At 43.8% G+C, this 18,970-nt stretch overlaps 1 protein-coding gene across 14 annotated transcripts in view; it reads left to right on the forward strand.

Annotated features, from left to right (window-relative positions):
• ADAT1 (adenosine deaminase tRNA specific 1) overlaps positions 1-18,970 on the forward strand; it is a 50,108-nt gene that overhangs the window by 18,212 nt on the left and 12,926 nt on the right. For 7 of the 14 annotated variants that reach the window (XR_005990204.1, XR_005990206.1, XR_005990208.1 and 4 more), the window contains exon 9: positions 18,393-18,570. Coding sequence is in view for 5 of the 14 variants with exons in the window: in XM_041770574.1 (XP_041626508.1) it covers positions 18,393-18,558 (166 nt within the window). In the remaining 9 variants the exon portion in view is untranslated. Of the gene's footprint in view, positions 1-6,830; positions 7,917-9,044; positions 10,286-18,364; positions 18,571-18,970 lie in introns of those variants that run through there. The other 7 variants (XM_041770571.1, XM_041770572.1, XM_041770576.1 and 4 more) reach the window with 5 other exon arrangements.

Genomic DNA, 18,970 nt, shown 5'->3' on the forward strand with positions numbered 1-18,970 from the left:
AGAGAGCATGAGCAGAGGGAGTGGGAGAAACAGACTTAACTGCTGATAGGGAACCTGATATTGCACTCTGTTGCAGGATCTCAGGATCATGACCTGAGCCAAAGGCAGACGCTTAACTGACTGAGCCACCCAGGTGCCTCCAGTTTTATAGTTTTAGCTCTCAGGTTTATGATTTTGACCCAATTGAATTAATTTTTCTATAAGGTGTGAGGTAGGGGTCCAATTTCATTCTTTTGCATGGAGATACCCAGCTGCCCTGCCACCATTTTTTTGGAAAGACTGTTCTTTCCCCTGGAAGATTTTGAAAAGAACACTTTCTTGGGCTTTACCATTAGGAATTCTGGTTTCATGGGTCAAGGTTGGAATCCAAGAATCATTTATGAAGCTTGACAGTGATTGGACTGGCAAAAGGGGAACCATGAAAGCAAGACTTGTCATCTTCAAATTGGCTTTTACTGAAATGTAGAGCATATAGTCTGCTGGACATGAGACTCCCTGTGTGTTTGAAGGTTCATGCATCTGCCTTACTGATCTTTTTTTTTCTGAATGTTCAGGGATGCCACTCTGCTTTTTTTCTCTTAGTAGTCTTCAATAGCCTGAGGGTGGGAGGGGCTGCAGGGGAATGACCTCTCCACCAAAGGTATTTACATCTCAGGTGGATTGAGCTGCCACTGAGTGACTGTTGTAGGATCCCATCATTTACAGGTACAGTTAACCCTTGAACAATGGGGGAGTTTAGGGGCACTGACACCCCTTGCATTTGAAAATCCATGTATGACTTTTGATTTCTCAAAAACTTAACCACTAATAGCCTCTTGCTGACTAGAGGCCTTACTGGTAACATAAACGGTTCAAAAACATGTATTTCATACTGTCTTCTTCTTTTTTTTTTTTTTTTAAAAGAGAGAGGGCATGCATGTGCATGAGTGGAGGGAGGGAGAAAGGGAGAGGGAGGGAGCATCTTAAGCAGGCTCCACACCCAGTGCAGAGCCCATCACAGGACTCCCATCTCAACCCTGGATCGTGACCTGAGAGTAAATCAAGAGTCGGATACTTAACCAACTGAGCTACCCAGTTGCCTGCTTATGTGCTATATTCTTACCATAAAGTAAACTAGAGAAAAGAAAGTGTTAAGAAAACTATAAGGAAAATAACAATGACAATGCTGTATTTATTGGAAAAAAAACCCTTGTGTAAGTGGACCCTATGCAATTCAAACCCATGTCATTCAAGGGTCACCTATAGTTCTTTTCACTCTGAGTTGTTTTTCCATTTCATTACTATTTCCTCACAAAAAGTTGTAATTAAAGTTTACAGGTGGATTTCTTTCTTTTTGATGCTTATTTGCCAGCCTCAACACAGACAACAATAACAGCTTACATGTTCTTAGACTTTAAAATTTTATTCTTTGCAACCACTAACCTGGGTTCCAATAGCCTAGTCTGTGGACTCAGACAATTTCTTATGGTGCCCTAGGCTGTTGAATTGAGTGATATTTACAAAATTAGGGGTGGAGGTTTTTGGATCAGTTTTTTCCCAAGGGCCTTCTAGCTTCAGACCACTGTTTGCATCTCTCAGGGACCAGCTCAGCCACACACCAGAATGTGTTAACAGAGCAGGTTGTGCCTTCACCAGGACCAGATTTCCTGCAGAGTTCCCACTCCACCTGCAGTGACAGGCCAGCAGCAGCCCTTCTGGCTCCTCCCACCTGATTGAAGCTGCAGTTTGTGCTTTGCTCAGATCTAAATGCTCTTCTTCTCTGGGAATCTACACCCTCTTTTACCTTAAAAGGTCAGCTGCCTCTGCTTTCTGGCTCACAATCACCATCCTCTTTTCCAATTCCGGTAGTACTGTTCTCCTGCTGGTCCCAGTATGCTGGTGCTTTCTGTTGCTTGGGAGCGCCTCCTGTCCCCATGCTCGCTCTGTCTCCAGTTATCCACATGACTTGGGACACGTCCAGTTGCTGTCCAGGCCTTTGTGCCTTCGTATCTGTAAAATGAGGATATTGAAATAGATGATCTGAAGTCTCTCTGATGAGAGGCAGACTCGTACAGGGAAGAAGCGTATGGGGGAAGAGAGCAGCAGCTTTACAGTTTAGGAGACTGATGTTTCATCCCTGGTTCCCTTTCTCCCTAGCGTGTGACCTTGGGAAAATTCCTTTACCTCTCTGAGCCTCCATTTCCCCAACTGTAGAGCAAGGGTAACTAAGTGTGTTTCCCCCAGAAATGTGATGAGAAGTGCCGGCAAATGTGGTGCCGGGTACTTGCCACAAGCACCTTGTTCAGATTGATTTTCCCTTCACTTGTCCAGTGAAGCTTCATAGTATGTGTGAAAGAGTCAGTTTCTTCTGCTGGGGAGAAAACAGGTTTTTCTCACTGTTCATTCCCAAGTGCTGGCATCCTGGAACCACCTTCTTTAGAATTATGGGGAATATGAATGCAGAGTGGGATGTTAGAAACATTTATATTCTAATGCAATACGAGAAGAAAATTTTAAGTCTTTGTGTTCTTTTCTACACAACGCATTAATAACAAACAACAAGTAAAGGACCCTCCTTTTCAAGAAGCTTCGTTTTTACTTTTTTCCCTTAAGTGGCAAATCCTTTTCCCATCCCAGAGCATCCTGGAGAGATCATGACATACTTCATTGGATTGTAAAAGAAGAGTGAGGGATTAAAAAACAAAACAAACAAACAGAAAACCTAAGTGTGTCTAAGTTTGTTAAAGATAGGGTGAGATTAAGAATACCAATGTAAATATGTAATCTTTAAGAAATTATACTTATTGAGGCACCTGGGTGGCTCAGTCAGTTAAGTGTCCACTCTTTTTTTTTTTTTTTAAGATTTTATTTATTCATGATAGACAGAGAGAGAGAGAGAGGCAGAGACACAGGCAGAGGGAGAAGCAGGCTCCATGCAGGGAGCCTGACGTGGGACTCGATCCCAGGACTCCAGGATCGCACCCTGGACCAAAGGCAGGTGCCAAACCGCTGAGCCACCCAGGGATCCCCAAGTGTCCACTCTTGATTTCAGCTCTGGTCATGATCTTGAGGTCGTGAGATCCAGCCCTAAGTTGGGCTCTGCACTCACTGTACAGTCTGCTTGGGATTCTCTCCTTTGCCCCCTGCCTCCCCCTCCCTCCCTCCCCATCTCTCCCTCTCCCTCTCTCTCAAATAAAATCTTTTAAAAAAGAAAGAAAAAAGAAAGAAAAATTACACGTGTATAGCTTTCCTGGCTCTTTGATCTACCAACCAGTGTTGTTAACCAACTCACCAGGAAGAACCTAACATCCAAGAGTGTAATCCAGGGCACCTGGACAGCTCAGTCGGTTGGGTGTCTGCCTTTTGGCTCAGATCATGATCCCAGGGTCCTGGGATGGAGCCCCACATCAGGATCCCTGCTCAGCAGGGAGCCTACTTCTCCCTCTACTTCTGCAGCTCCCCCTGCTTGTGCCCTCTTGCTCTCCCTGTGATGTAAATAAAGTCTTAAAAAGAGAGAGAGCAATTCTTGCTGCTAAAAGGAACCAAGGCTCCTTGGGAGAGTGGTGGCCAGCAGCCACCAGGAGAATTCTGTGCTTCACAGATAACATGAGCGGTTACTATTGAGTAGGTCTTGTAGACAGAGAAATTACTAGTGTAGTCACTCTGTTCTTCTGTTTAATAGGTCTTGAGAAAGGTCTTGCTTCTCTGGAGGAAGCCCTTGTTTAGCAGAGGAGAGGTTCCCAGTATCCCCCTTCTAGCTTAATAGTTATAATACCTTAACATTACTCATTCAGCTGAAAACATTCACAAGAGAAAATGCTGTTGTTCCTCCAGAGGGAAGAATGCTAGGACCAGTTACAGAGCAGGTGTCAAGTTAGCTCACTAACACGGATGTCTTCTTAGAGTGACGCTTGAGGCCTTGACATTTCACCACAGTGTTGGTGGTAGATAGAATCCATTAGGGCTCCTTAAGTGATGTGTTTCTTTAACAAACCTTTATGTGGACCCTTCTCCAGGTCCAGATAGGCATGGTTGATTGCTAAGTCTTCTTGTTTTGTTTTTATTTTTCGTTCTGCAGCAAAGCAAAGTTTATTGAGCAATAGCAAAGTAATAGTACAAAGCTCCCAAAGAGAGAGGGGAACCTGAGAGGGTTGCCCTAGGGCTTCATGTTTTGGTGAATGAAATGCCTTGATATGCTTCATTAATGCAATAATGTAATGATAATCATAATAACGTAATAATAAAGCCAGATGGTCTCTCATAGTTGCACATCAGTGGCCACTGGGCTGTAGCAAAAATTTCATGAGCTCACCTGTCAGTATTTCAAAACAAAGCATGACTATCTGGGCAAGATACTTAGTTTATTTTTGATGTTTTCCCTTTGCTGATTCTGGGTGATGCAGGCAGTGGAAATGTTGACTCTGTAAGACTCTAGACTTCTGAACAAAAACGTGCATGGCCCCGTTCCCCAAAATGATCAAACAGACTCAGAAATACAGAGAAAGGGACGCCTGGGTGGCTCAGCGGTTGAGCATCTGCCTGCAGCCCAGGGCCTGATCCTGGAGACCCGGGATCGAGTCCCACATCGGGCTCCCTGCATGGAGCCTGCTTCTCTCTCTGCCTGTGTCTCTGCCTCTCTCTCTCTCTCTCTGTCTCTCATGAATAAATAAAATATTAAAAAAAAAATACAGAGAATAAACTAGTGGTTGGAAGAGGGGAGGGAAGGATAGGGATGGGCGAGAATAGGTGAAGGAGATTAAGAAATACTTCCAGTTATAAAGTAAATAAGTCAGGGACATGAAGGGTACACATGGGGGATACCGTCAGTAATATTGTAATAGCTTCGCGTGGTGACAAACAGTAACTGCACTTACTGTGATGAGCATTTTGTGATGTATATAATTATCAAATCACTGTTATACACCTGAAACTAATAAAATATTGTAAATCAACTATACATCAGTTAAAATAAAAATCACAGCTGGGTGGCTCGGTTGAGCAGCCAACTCTTGATTTCGGCTCAGGTCATGATCTCAGGTTCCTGGGATTGAGCCGTTTGGCCATGTGGGCCTGCATACATGTGTGTACTCTCTCCCTCTCTCTTTCTCTCTCAAATAATTAAATAAACCCTGTTTTTAAAAATCGCCTTATCGGAGGTTGGCTGCCACAATGCTGTATTAAGTAATTTATTTTATTTCATTTTCTGGTCACTGCTGTTACAATCAGTTTTTTTTGTTTTTCCTTGTTGCAGTTAATGTTTGTATCCAACAGCCTTGTTAACTCTTAATATTCTCCTAGTTTATCTGGGAATTCTAATGTAAACAGTCTTTTGCAAATAGTATTTCCTTTTTAATCCTTCATTCCTTTTATTTATTTGTTTGTTTTTCTTTACTTCCTGTCCTAGCTAGAACTGACAATATCACAATCATCAACAAATAATGATTTTGGTTTTTGGGTTTTAATCCTTACTCCTTTTATTTCTTGTCTTACTGGCCAGAGCCTTCTGTGTAACATTGGATAAAAGCAGTGCCTTTGTCTTACTCTTGATTTTAAGGATGTGAATTTGCTGCAGGTTTTTATAGATCCACTTTTATGGATATAAATACTATCTTTCCTAGTCCTCGTTTGCTAAAAGGTTTTAAATCATTCTGTGGATGTTGAATTCTAAGAAATAAGAAATGCTTCTCTGCATATTTTTTCTCATCATTGTATTACATTTCTCCTTCAATCCATTAACAAGAAAAGTTTCATTAGTTTTTTGGCTTTGTGTTTTGTTTTGTTTTGAAGATTTATTTATTTATTCGTGAGAGACTCAGAGAGAGAGAGGCAGAGACATAGGCAGAGGGAGAAGCAGGCTCCGTGCAAGGAGCCTGATGTGGGACTCGATCCCAGGACTCCAGGATCATGCCCTGAGCCAAAGGCAGATGCTCAACCGCTGAGCCACCCAGGCATCTGTTTTATTTATTTATTTTTAATTTAAAGGAACTTTATATTCCCAAGTGCTAGCCACCACTCAAGCTCATTTAAGGCCCAGGGAGAGTGCCGTGTGAGGGCTCAGGACCCCTCATGAAGTAGCCTGGGTGCCAGCCGGGGGAGGGATCTTCTTGACAGACTGTACACTTCCCTATTTCACATATCTCAGTTTGGCCAGGATGTCCAAGCTGATGGTACAGTCTGTGAGGATGGGGAAGTCTGTGGCGTGTAAAGATAAGACTGTACTTTGTTGGCGCACACGCTTCCCTTTTCTGAATTGGCTCATGCACGGTGTATGGGGGGGAAGGAAGGAGGCACATGCAGTTCACATCCTAGCAGCATGGATGGGCAAAACTGGAGAGGCCCACGTGGGCTTGCAAGACACTCATGTCCTTCACTGTTCCAAATGATGGCGTGTACAAAGCTTCATGTTAGAAGCAAAGGATTGGCCTCAGGGGCCTAAAGTGCCCATGGGACTGTCCCGTGCTTGTCCAAGTGGACTTTATGAGCGTAGTTCACACAGGGAGTGACACTCAAGTCTGAAACTGTTTTAGTGTTTTGTAAGCAGTACTACCCACAGGGCTAGCTGCCTTGAGAAGAGGTAGTCCGGGAGTTCAGTATTCCCACCTCTATCTTGACCCCATTTGAGCCTGTCACCTTGATGATTTAACTGCTGATGACACTTCTTAAGATGAGGTTCATTTTTTTCCTCACCCCAATTCAGGCCTTGGTGTTCTTCACGTGAAGAACAGGTGAAAATAGGGGAGCTCTGTGCTTTCAAACCTAAGAAAGTTACTGTGCAAAGCCAGTGTCTCTCATAGGGGCCTGCCACGTGTTAAACACAAAATAAATCTTCTTTGTCTTCTTTTTCCAAACAGATCCCGAATCAGCAAAGTGGAACTCTTTAGATCATTTCAGAAACTGCTAAGCAGTATTTCAGAGGACAAGTGGCCAGACTCCCTCAGGTGATGCTGTTGACCCAAGTTTCTTTTCATAATTAGGAAGATTTGTGGTTTAATTCTGGCTTACAAATGTCAGGAAGCTTTGGCAGGAGTCTGTGAGCACTTTATTACCGCTCGTGCGCTCCTCTCTCCCCAGGGTCCTGATTGCAAACTCAGATCCGAAGTGTGCAGGATGGGTAGGTTAGTGGTGCAAAGTTACAGAAGACTGGAGGGGAATCAGGGCTTGGCCTGTTCCAGGCTCTTCTTTCACCACCCTCTGAATGGAGAGCAAGGCAGACATGTGTTTGGGGAGCAGTAGAGTCTGTTAGGAATGCCACTCTCTTCTCTCTTTTGTTCACATCAGTGGTTGTGAGCTGCAGCCTAAGGATTGAAATTGCTCCCAAATAGGAATGCAGAGAGCTATAAAACTGCTCCAGGGGCAGGTGGGCGAGGGCAGTTCAGACATTAACTACCCGTGGTTAGTGCCGTCACTTCATACTCACCAGACGCAAGCCACCCACACTTCTGACCACTGACTACAAATTCAGGGGTCCCCGCTGCCCCCTTAGGTTCAGAAATTCACGGGGATAACTCACAAGTTCAGGAAAGCACTATACTTAAAAAAGTATAGTAAAGTAGAAAATAGAAAGTAATGACTTTATATCGTAAAGAATGTAAATCAGGACCAGCTAAAAGAAGAGACACATAGAGCAAGGTCTGAGAGGGTCCCAAACACAATGTGTCTGTGTCCTCAAGATGTGTCACCCTTCCAGCACACCACTGTGTGTCCCCAGCCAGAGGGGGACCCAAGCTTCAGTGTCCAGAGTTTTCTTTGTGGTTTTATTATGTCAGCCTGCTTGAACCGTTGGCCATGTGGCATGACTGAACCCGTTGTCCGTCTCTGGAGGCCAGAGTGATAGCACAGACCACACTCTGCTCTATGGTTAATCTCCCTGGCATGGCCAGCCCTGTCCTGATCTATCCAGGGCCCACCAGAAGCCACCTCGTTGCGTGGAAGCTCAGGTATGATCAGAGGGGTCCACCGTGCAGAACAAGGACATTCCTGCCCCCAGGGAAAATACGAGGGTTTGGAGGTTCCCTTCCAGGAACTGGCAACAAGACCAGCCAAAGTCTTTATCATACAGCAGTGGGGAAGTGAAGGCGTTACTAGAACCGTCTATGTGAAGAGGCAGCTGCTTGTTAGCACCACCATGCGCACTGCAGTCAGTAATGATGTCCTGCAGTCACTTTGCTCATTTTTTGTCAGACGAATGAATCAAACTGACAGCGGGGGGTGGGGGTGGGTCCATAGATTTTGTATGTCAGTGAAAACAAATCTAAACCAAGGTCAGGGGAGACTTTATTTAAAGGAATCATGGCAGTAAGAGTAAGAGAATAAAGGAATCACAGCAGCAGGATTGGTGCCAAAGCAAGGACACCGCAGCCCTAACAGTTTGTCAGCCTCTAGGGCCCACGGGAAGGAGCAGTGAACAAAGCTAGAAAGAACCAGGAGGAGGAGGGCATGAGATCTGCAGTTAGCGTGATGGGACAGCCAGATAGGAAATATCTTTTCTGGAGATCAGTGGATTCTCGGGGTTGGGGATGAGGGCTGTTAATGTGTCACCCCACATTTTGATGCTGGCTCAGGGTGCAGTGGGTCAAAGGTCAGGGCCTAGGAGAAGGACAGAAGCATAACTAATGCTGGTCAAGGAAGAATTTTGTTGAGATTGGCATGTGGGTACAAACAGTTCAGCTCATCATTGAGACAGAAGAGAATGGGAGTTTGGAGGGTCCATCATGGGTAGACCTAGGGCACATCCATGAGTCTTATCTGAGTCTTACAGTGAGAGGGACTGCTTTGCAGGAAACCATTTCCCAGAACACTTTAAACCAAAGGTAGATAGTTATTCTTGTTTTATCTGATTTCACTAGGACCATACAAGACTAGCATTGTTCATTCTCACCTGCTTTCATCCATGCTGCTTTCTAGTGAATTTCCTACGACAGAGAAAGAGCTGCTATAGGAAAACGTACCCAAATCCTCCTGTCCGTAGGTCTCTGGTTAGAAAGCTGTCCAGCTGACTGCTCAATTGGCCACCATGTCGAGCCAATCATTGAGTATCTGTGTGCTTGCTGATGTGTGTGCATTAGGGTACAGAAGCTTGCGACATACCACGAGTACAAGGAGGCCGCATCTGCTTATCAGGAAGCCTGGAGTGTGCTCCGGAAGCAGGCCTTTGGATCCTGGATCAGAAACCCTTCAGATTATCACCAGTTTAAATAAGAAGGGCAGACTACAGAAAGCTTACTGGTAGCAGAGTAGTTTCTAGCATCCAGACTAGACTGTTTATTTCTTTGTGCCAGACAAGCCTTAGCCTTTCTTGTGGCTGGGTCAGGAAAATCAAAGTCTGCCATCTACCAGAGCAGCATATCTCTTCTTTGTAACGTCGACAGGATTCTGGAGCACGGAACGATCCATACTTGACTGAAATCCCTCTCTGCTAAAATGGCAGCTCGCTGATGACCTTGTCCTAAATTGTATGTTACTGCTTCTCTAAAATATGGAATAAGAATTTGGAATATGATGCTTTAAAAGTACTCTGCAGTGGCTCCATTTTGCATGTTCCTACATTGATTTGGCAAGTATTTATTGGGCTGAGATGATCAAATCTCTGCAAGTTTTAGAGCTTCCTTTCGCATTGTGGACAGGTTTATATATCCATCCGTTCTTCCTCGGGAGAGCCACCCTTTCTGGCTCTATCCATGGGACTTGGTTGAAGCAAACCTTGCTCTGTGGCTGTGGGTCTGTGAGCCAGCCCTGTAGAGTCCCGGAACTACTGCGAGAGCCAGCAAGGAAGATTCTCTCTCCTCTCGCACCAGGAACTGTAAGGGCCACTTAACCATAGGACCTGTGGCTGCCTTTGCCACCACACATTGAGAATGAAGGCAATAAAGAAAGAAACTGAAATCCACTCGCGTGATCTTGTTTGGATGCCAGTGCCCACCCTGGACTGCATGTATGTGAGATAAATTTATATTGTTGTTTTGGTCAAGCCTGTTTGAGTAGATTTTCTGTGGCTTTCAACTGAAAGAGTTCTGTGTAAAAGGCCAGAAGTCTGTACAACAAATCAGCAGACCTAGCAACCAGTCCTGTTTTAATCAACATCGAATGTCTAACTCTCAGCCTCTCCACACCTTAAATTATTGACGGAAAGAGAAGTTCTCCATGTTGGGATTATTCCAGGTTCTTCTCAAAGTTCTTCAGCATTTTTGTATAGCTTTTTTTAAAGATTTTATTTTTTTAATTTTTTATTTAAATTCAATGTAGTTAGCATATACTGTATTATTCGTTTCAGAGGTAGAATTTAGCGATTCAGCAGTTGCATATAACACCCAATGCTCATTACATCACATGCTCTCCTTAATGCCCATCCCCCAATGCCCCTCCTTAAGATTTTTTTTTTAACGGTTTCATTTATTTATTAGAGCAAGAGAGAGAGCAGGGGCAGAGGGAGAAGGAGAAGCAGAGTCCCTGCTGAGCAGAGAGCTTGATTCCAGGCTTAATCCCAGTACCCTGAGACCATGACCTGAGCCAGAGGCAGACGCTTAACCACCTGAACCACTCAGGCACCCTTAAAATTTTATTTTATTTTATTTTATTTTATTTTTATTTATTTATTTATTTATTTATTTATTTATTTATTTATTTATTTATTTATTTAATGATAGTCACACAGAGAGAGAGAGAGGCAGAGACACAGGCAGAGGGAGAAGCAGGCTCCATGCACAAGGAGCCCAACGTGGGATTCGATCCCGGGTCTCCAGGATCGCGCCCTGGGCCAAAGGCAGGCGCCAAACCGCTGCGCCACCCAGGAATTCCTAAAATTTTAAGTACTCTCTGCACCCAGCATGCGGCTCGAACTTAATGACCCGAGATCACGAGTCGCACGCTCCACTAACTAAGCCAGCCAGGCACTTCATCATCTTTGTGTAGCTTTAAATGTTTTTTTTAATAACAGCTTTATTGGAATATAATTTACATTCCACAAAATTTACCCACTTAAAGTATACAACTTAGTGGCTTTTAGTATATCCACAGAATTGTACAACTTCACCACAATCAATTTTAGAACATTTTTTTTGTTCTAAATTTGGTGGGGAGGGGACACATCAACCCAGCATGGTACCCATTTGTAGCCACTCCCTATTGTCCCTCAACGCCAGTCTTAGGGCAGCGGGTAGTCTACTTTCTCTCTCTAGAGATTTGTCTATTCTGAACATTTCACATAAACGAAATCATATAATATGTGGTCTTTTGTGACTGGCTTCTTTCACTGAATATAATGTTTTCAAGATTCATGATGTTATAGCATGAATCAGTAGCACAAATCAGTACTATATTCCTTTCTATGAAATAAAAATAACATTCAGTTGTATGGATGTACCACATCTTATTTATCTAGTCATCAGTTGATGGGCACTTGGGTGGTTTCCACCGTTTGGCTCTTGTGAATAGTGCCGTTATGAACATTCCTGTACCAGTTTGTGTGCAAACATATGTTCTTAAATTTTTTTTTTTTTTTAATGACAGAAGTGATACACGTTTGTCCTAACAAATTATCCTTGATTTTTTTTACATAAGAAGTCTTTTTAGGTGGGGATGCCCAGATGGCTCAGCAGTTGAGTGTCTGCCTTCAGCCCAGGGCGTGATCCTGGAGTCCTGGGATTGAGTCCCACATTAGGCTCCCTGCATGGAGACTGCTTCTCCCTCTGCCTGTGTCTCTGCCTCTCTCTTACTCTGTGTCTCTCTCATGAATAAATAAATAAAATCTTTTTTTAAAAAGTCTTTTTTAAAAAAAAATAAAAAGTCTTTTTAGGTAGCAGGAAAAAAGGCAAAAGTATCACTCTCTGGAGATCAGGCCTTCCCATATGCTGCTTTAATCAGGGAGATTCTTTGACCCCAAATTCTAGCAGTTAGGGTAACAACTAGTAGGAGCTTTTTAGTCCACAGAAGATTATGCATCTCTCTCTCTCTCAAGAGATGCTATTTAAAGGATAAAGATTTGTATGAGAATGTAAGGAGGTAATATCTTTTTATTCCAAATTTTATGGTAAATTCGTCAAATCAATACCAAAAAACAAACAAAAAAATAAACAAAACAACAACAACAACAAAAAACACCTAAATGTAAAAACCACCCCTACATTTAGACTTCAAAGCAAAAACTGGGAAAACCCTGAAGGCTTCAGACAAAAGGCAATTTCAGGCTCTGTTTTCTCAAGACCTAAAAGTGGTGCTTAGACATCCAACTTACTACATTTTACTTCAGTCTTTCATAAAACCCTTAAATCTCTTATAAAACCCTTATAATCTCACCTGTGCCTTAAAATTACATTTTGAAATACTGGCAGGTTCTCAGATTTCACACATTTTATTAGATCATGTGTTTTTACTTGTGTTTCTTAGCCCATATTTAACCCACATTTGACTGATAACTGTTTCCGATTTTTAAGTTCTTTTTTTTTTTTTCTAACCCTTTCTAACCCTTTTAAAACATGTAGAAAACTTTAAATGGACACAAAAAATAGAACAATGCAGCGGACCCCCACGTACACATCCCCAGGACTTAACAGCCACCGGCCTTATGCTGCTGTTACCCAATCTATTCTCCCCTGCCCCTCTCCTGGGGCTTTCTTGGAGCTTTCTTTTCTTTTCTTTAAAGATTGTATTTATTTATGTGAGATAGTGTATGTGAACAAGCAGGGCAGAGGGGCAGAGGGAGAGAAGCAGAGTACCCACTGAACAGGAAGCCCAACACGAGGCTCCATCCCAGGACCCTGGAATCATGACCTAAGCCAAAGGCAGATGCTCAATCAACTGAGCCACCCAGGAGCCCCCCTTCTTGGAGCTTTCTAAAGCCAGTACTAACCATTGTATTTCATCCAATAAAATGAACAGGAGTTCCTTAATATCTAATATGTATTCTGTGTTTGCTTTTCCCCTGTTGTTTCAAAAACGTCTTTTGGCTACTGATTGGTTCAAATTAGAACCCACCCAAAAAATTCCACACAATGCACGTAATTTATATGTCTTTGGTCTCACTAAATCTGTAACAGTTCACTTCCTTCTTAAGTTTGACAGATGGGTCATTTGTCCTGTGGAAAAGCTCACATGCTGCGTCTGGCTACCTGTTCCCTCCCAGTGCTGTTTAACAGGTTCCTCTGTCCCCACATTTCCTCCAGATTTGCAGTTCCACATAGAGGCTTCATCAGATTCAGGTTCAGCTGATTTGACATGAACACTTCTTAGTTGATTCTGCATACTTCTTTTGCGTAATATGAAGAGGAACATCTGGTTGTCCCACTCAGTGAGCAGTGATTTAGTGGCATCAGCCTTTCTATTCCATCATGAAGTTCCCTATTGTCCTTTCACCTAATGGTTTTAGCAGCTGTGTCAGGGATCCCCAAGACCACCCTCAGGTTTGATGGTTCACAGAATATACTCCCAGAATGCAGCAAAGCTGTTGTAATAACTGTTTATTTCAGTGAAAGGGTACAGACTAAAGTTGGCAAAGAGAAAAGGCATACAGGCTAAGTCCAGGAGAAAACAGGTTCAAGAGTCCACTTGTCCTCCTTGCATTAACCATGTGCTCCGGATGCTTTGACATCTGGGGCCTTGCTTACCCTGGAGAGACTGCCCGTAGGAGGCTAGCGAACTCCTAGGGATAGTTCAAACCACGCACTCCAGAGCTCATGCCCCAGCCACCTACTGTATGGGGCTCTCGTGCTCTGGGCTACTCTCCACCTGTCCTCGTCACCCCCGAGACCAGGTACTGGAAACCAGGGACAGCCCTTGTGCCTCAGAGACCACAGAAATGAGTCAAACTAGCCCATCCCAAGTCTGCCGACCCTTCTGTCCCATCCCTCCTTCTCCTTTACAGTAACGCCTCCTGACCAACCTTGGTGCTTGCTTCTCCGTAAGAAGGAAGGGCTCCTTCTGGCCTCACAAGTCCTCTCCTACATAAAACTCCCTGCCAGTGGACTTGCACACACTTGGTTCTCCCAGCAGTGACGCGTGACAGTCCAGGCAGAGTGTTGCCTGCTTGAGCCGTGGGTGCTGCTGACATGCTGCATGCACAGGACATGCCCCCCATAACAAAGTATTGTCTGGCCCAAAATGTCAGTGGTGCTGAGGTTGAGAAACCCTAATCTAGTGTTTTCAAGTCACTTGAGGGGCACCTGGGTGACTCAGTTGGTTAAGCATGTGCCTTTTGCTCAGGCCATGATCTTGGGGTCCTGGGATGGAGCCTTATGTCAGGCTCCCTGCTCAGCGGGTGCCTCCTTCTACCTCTCCCTCTCTGCAAGCACACACTCTCTCTCCAAATAAGTAAATAAAATCTTTAAAAATAAATAAATCACTTGAAATCATTCCTCTGAGTTATCGCTCCAAATCTATACACAGTTAACTTTGTTTCATTTTGCTTTTATTTGGGGGGGGGGGGGGAGTAGGGAGAGTGTGGTTTTTCAAAAAATTATGTAAAATATTTATATGATTCCAAAATTAAAACCAGTAAAAAATAAGGGGAGCAAAACAAGCTACATTCACAGAGGTCTCCCATCCTCCTCCTCCCCTGTGTTTGTCCCTTGGCCCAGCACTGACTAACCATTTTTATTAGTTGTTAGTGGACATTTCATTTTCTTTTTGAAATGCTTTGTATTTTTGCCAGGATATCTTTTGGATAGATTCTTAGAAGTGGGATTTGCTGGGTCAATGGGTAAATGAACATACAGTTTTTCTTTATTGAAATCCATCTTCAAGTTTCTGTTTCTAAATACAGCGAGCACAAAAAATAAAAAGCAGGACAGCATTAGTACATTCCATTTCTATAAAAAAGAAGAGTGAGAACTTTCTGTGTTTTACTTGTATATGCCAAACCATCTCTGACTAGATGCAAGAAACCACTGATGCAGGGCCCACGGGGTGGGCAGGGGAATGCCTGGGGCCACGAGTGGGAGGGAGACTTTGCATTGAATCCCCGGTATATTTTGTTATTTTAAAATTTTGAACCGTGCTAACATTGTGCCTATTTTAGAAATTTCAAAAATGGGGGACACCTGGGTGGCTCAGTGATTGAGCATCTGGCTTTCTGCTGAGAGCATGATCCCAGGGTCCCAGGATTGAGCCCCACATTGGGCTCCCTGCGGGGAGCCTGCTTTTCCCTCTGCCTATGTATGTCTCTGCCTTTCTCTGTGTCTCTCGTGAATAAATAAAATATTTTTTTTTAATTTTCAAAAATGGAAAAACATCTCTGTATTTCAAAACTGTCAAAACCCCAGAAAATACTCAGAAGTGACATTGTATAGGGAAGAGGGACTCCCCAACATATTTTAGGCAGCTCTGCTTATAATTCCACAGAATCGTCTAACAAAACATCTTCTGAAATTTGGCTCTTGATGGACGTCTACACTTCCAGCCTTGTTTCTTTGTTCATTCACAAGTGAATTCTAACATTACATCTATGCGTGCATAATTTTTGTCTTTTTAAATGAATTTTGAATTTTTTCAAAAATCTTGAATTTTTAAATGTGGCTTGATTTAAATCATTGTGTGTATATATATTCCATGCAGTCATTCCTGCCTGAGAGCATGGGCTAGATGCCGTGTTTCATGGAGTTTGCCAGTGCCAAACATTAGCTCACTGTCTAGGGAAACGAAGCTAGTATGGAGAAAATGACCCGCCCTGGCTGCCAGCACTCTGCTTGGAAGAGAAGCAGGCCTTGTCTCACTTGGTCGTGTCTGTGGCTGGTGGAAAGCTGCCTCCACCTGGACCTTGGCAGAATGTGTTGGCTTTGAGACCGGGTTCTGAGCAAGCTTTAGCCAGAATTTTCCAGTTTCTAAAACCGGGTTCCTTTGCAAGCTAGTTAAGTGGCTTATCTGCAAGCTAGTTAAGTGGCTTAGGACAACGTTACGTTTTCAACTACCACTGTCCTCTTGTGACGCTGTGTGGGGAGGCCAGATGAGCTGGGGAGAGGAGGCCCAGCACAGCAGGAAGGTTATGGAACTAGGCAACGGCTTCTTAGTAGAAAGATCGAGCATATGTGCTTGCTTGCAAGGGCTCAGGCAGTTCTTCCCATAGATACAAAGGAGGGGTGAGATACAGAGCCAAGAAAGATGCTTTTGAAGAAAACTTTATTTCCCAGAAAGAAGCATTCTTTTTGTACCATGTGCTGGGGAATCATAGTTGGCCATCATATCTCATAAACGTGAATCCCTTTAAAGCCAAATGTGTCTGTACTGGGGTTAAGACTGACTTCTTGGAAGGCTATCCAGATGCATCCAGAACAAATTTAAGTAGTGCTTGCAGTCCAAAAAGGGGAGGAAAATTTGCAGAGACACACTTCAGGGCTGCAGGCAAAGTTACATGTATTCAATTTTTTATTCTTAAAACTGAGGCCCCAAGGGCAGCCCTGGTGGCCCAGCAGTTTAGCGCCGCCTTCGGCCGGGGTGCCAGGGCATGATCCTGGTGACCCGGGATCGAGTCCTGTGTTGGGCAACCTGCATGTAGCCTGCTTCTCCCTCTGCCTGTCTCTCTCTCTCTCTCTGTCATGAATAAAATAAAATCTTTAAAAAACAACAAAAAAGGCCCCAAAACTAATCCAGGGGGATAGAAATCAGAGTGGTTGTTGCCTGGTAGAGGACAGTGGGGGATGGGGATCGGGGTTTAGTGGAAAAAAGCCTAAAGGGACTTTTTAGAATTATGGAAATACTCTTGTTTTGATTGAAGTGTTGATTACATGGGTGTGAACACTCGTCAAAATTTGTTAAGCTCTACACTGAAGACCTGTGCTTTTTATTGTAATTATACCTCAACTTAAAAATGCAAAAAACAAACCCCTAGTCCTATTATTTGGTTTAGTAGAATAAACTTCAATCAGGATATTCAAGTAATTATATTTTAGTACCAACTCTGCAACTGCTTCCTATGTGAATGTGGGGGAAGTATTTTTCTGACTTCTAACCTCTCAATCTGTTTTACCAAATCAGATCCCACCAATTAGGATGCTCGGGTTTTTAACTATAAGGTAGAATTTTTCATAAAAGTTCTTTTTTTTTTTTTTTTTTAAGATTTTATTCATGAGAGACACACACACAGGCAGAGACACAGGCAGAGGGAGAAGCAGGCTCCCTGCACGGAGCCCAATGTGGGACTCAATCCCAGGACCCCAGGATCAGACCTGAGCCGAAGGCAGATGCTCAACCACTGAGCCACCCAGGCGTCTCTCTCATAAAAGTTCTTAATTGGGTAAATGATGCAAAGAGAAATTTTCTCTAAGACACTGAGTCCATTGACACTTTGAAATACAGATGGCCTCAGTCATGTTGGTGGCAAGAAAGGGCTGGAAATAATTCTTGTCTTCGCCTGGTAACTTGGGTTCTGAATTTGGGTGTGGATTTTTTTGTCCCTTATACTAATGAGCCAGCAGGGGTAGGAACCAGCTTTTAGCACTAAGCGTGTTCAGCACCGCGTTTCAATTTCCAAATTCAGCAAAGTGTCTTAATAGGAAAAAGGCAAAGACAGAGCGTCACTCCATGTGGGGACCCAGGCTGCCAAATGTTGGTCTCAAGCACATGTTCCCTGAACTTGGGCTTGGCTCCAAGAGGAGAAGAGCTCACAATGGAAACAGTGATGGCTGTTTGCTCAGGCAGCCAGGAGAATGAAAAGTGCATTGAAACCCAGCAGTGTCTCCACAGGGAGAGGTACGGTGGGCCCCTTAGTGGTGAAACCAACCTGTCAACAGAGTAGGATTACAGAGCCCATTCCCAGCATCTTCAGTTCAACAAGACCTTTCTGTGCAGCCCCAAGAAATCTCAGAGAAGTTGTGCTTTGGCCACTGCAAGCTTTGCTCAACAATAGGTGTACTCTCAATCCAGTTCACCCCGAATTGGTTGAATTAGATTCTGTTGAGAGAAAAGAGCTCTTCTTGCAGTATATTCCCTCATCCCCGTCAAGATTTTACCCAATTCCTTTTCTTATTGCTACTACTTATGGCCTATTTTGACTTCCAGTGAGTATACCTTTTCAGCTGTTTTATTTTTTTTTTAATTTTATTTATTTATTCATGAGAGACAGAGAACGAGAGAGAGGGGCAGAGACACAGGCAGAGGGAGAAGCAGGCTCTGTGCAGGGAGCCCAACGTGGGGACTCGATCCCGGGTCTCCAGGATCAGGCCCTGGGCCAGAGGCAGGCCCTCAACTGCTGAGCCACTCAGGCATCCCCAGCTGGTTCTTTTCTTTTCTTCATATATATATATATATATATATTTTTTTTTTTTAGAGTAATATCTAAGATCAACATGGGGCTTGAACTCACAACCCCAATTTCAAGAGACCCATGTTCCACCGACAGAGCCAGCCAGGTGCCCCTTAGCTGGTATTTTCATGCCTTACTTTTTGTTCTTCGTTTATCCAGTGCCATTATAAAACACCCTCTGTCCTAGCTCATCCATAGCTGCCAGGGCGAGACGGCAGCTGGCAGTGGGAGAAACAAGGTTCCAGGGCCGTATAGTGGCAGCAGTCTCCGCCAGCCCTGGACGCCAGCATCCACTTGCCTGTGCTGACATGGGCACATCCAGCCCACCTCTTTGCCTCCTTCGTGAAAGATGAAGGCCAACATGGGTGAGTATTTTGCTTGCTTACACTTTAGAGGAATTCTGTTCTAAAATGAAAGGGTGGTGCATAAACTATGGTGTGGTGGTTGCAAACCCGAGTATTTCCAGGAGTAGGAAATTTAAAGAAAGTAGGCAGAGTGAACTGAGAAGTGTATTCCTTGTCCAGTGAAGAACCATTATTTTGTTCCAACTGATTGTTGTCAGGGCTTAATAATTTTTTCAGAAGCCAGAAAGGTAGATTTTTACATCTGTGTCTCAGGGCCACATAGAGACATGGGTCTTCGGTTTGAATCCTCTGGTCTAGCAGAACAAGGATCGATTCTGGCCACAGGGCTGAGTCAGAACTATGGCTCCAGGATGTACTGGTTGTGTGATCATGGGTAGGTCAGTACGTTCGCAGAGTGTCA

Source organism: Vulpes lagopus, chromosome 10, assembly GCF_018345385.1.
Source record: "Vulpes lagopus strain Blue_001 chromosome 10, ASM1834538v1, whole genome shotgun sequence".
NCBI lineage: Eukaryota > Metazoa > Chordata > Mammalia > Carnivora > Canidae > Vulpes > Vulpes lagopus.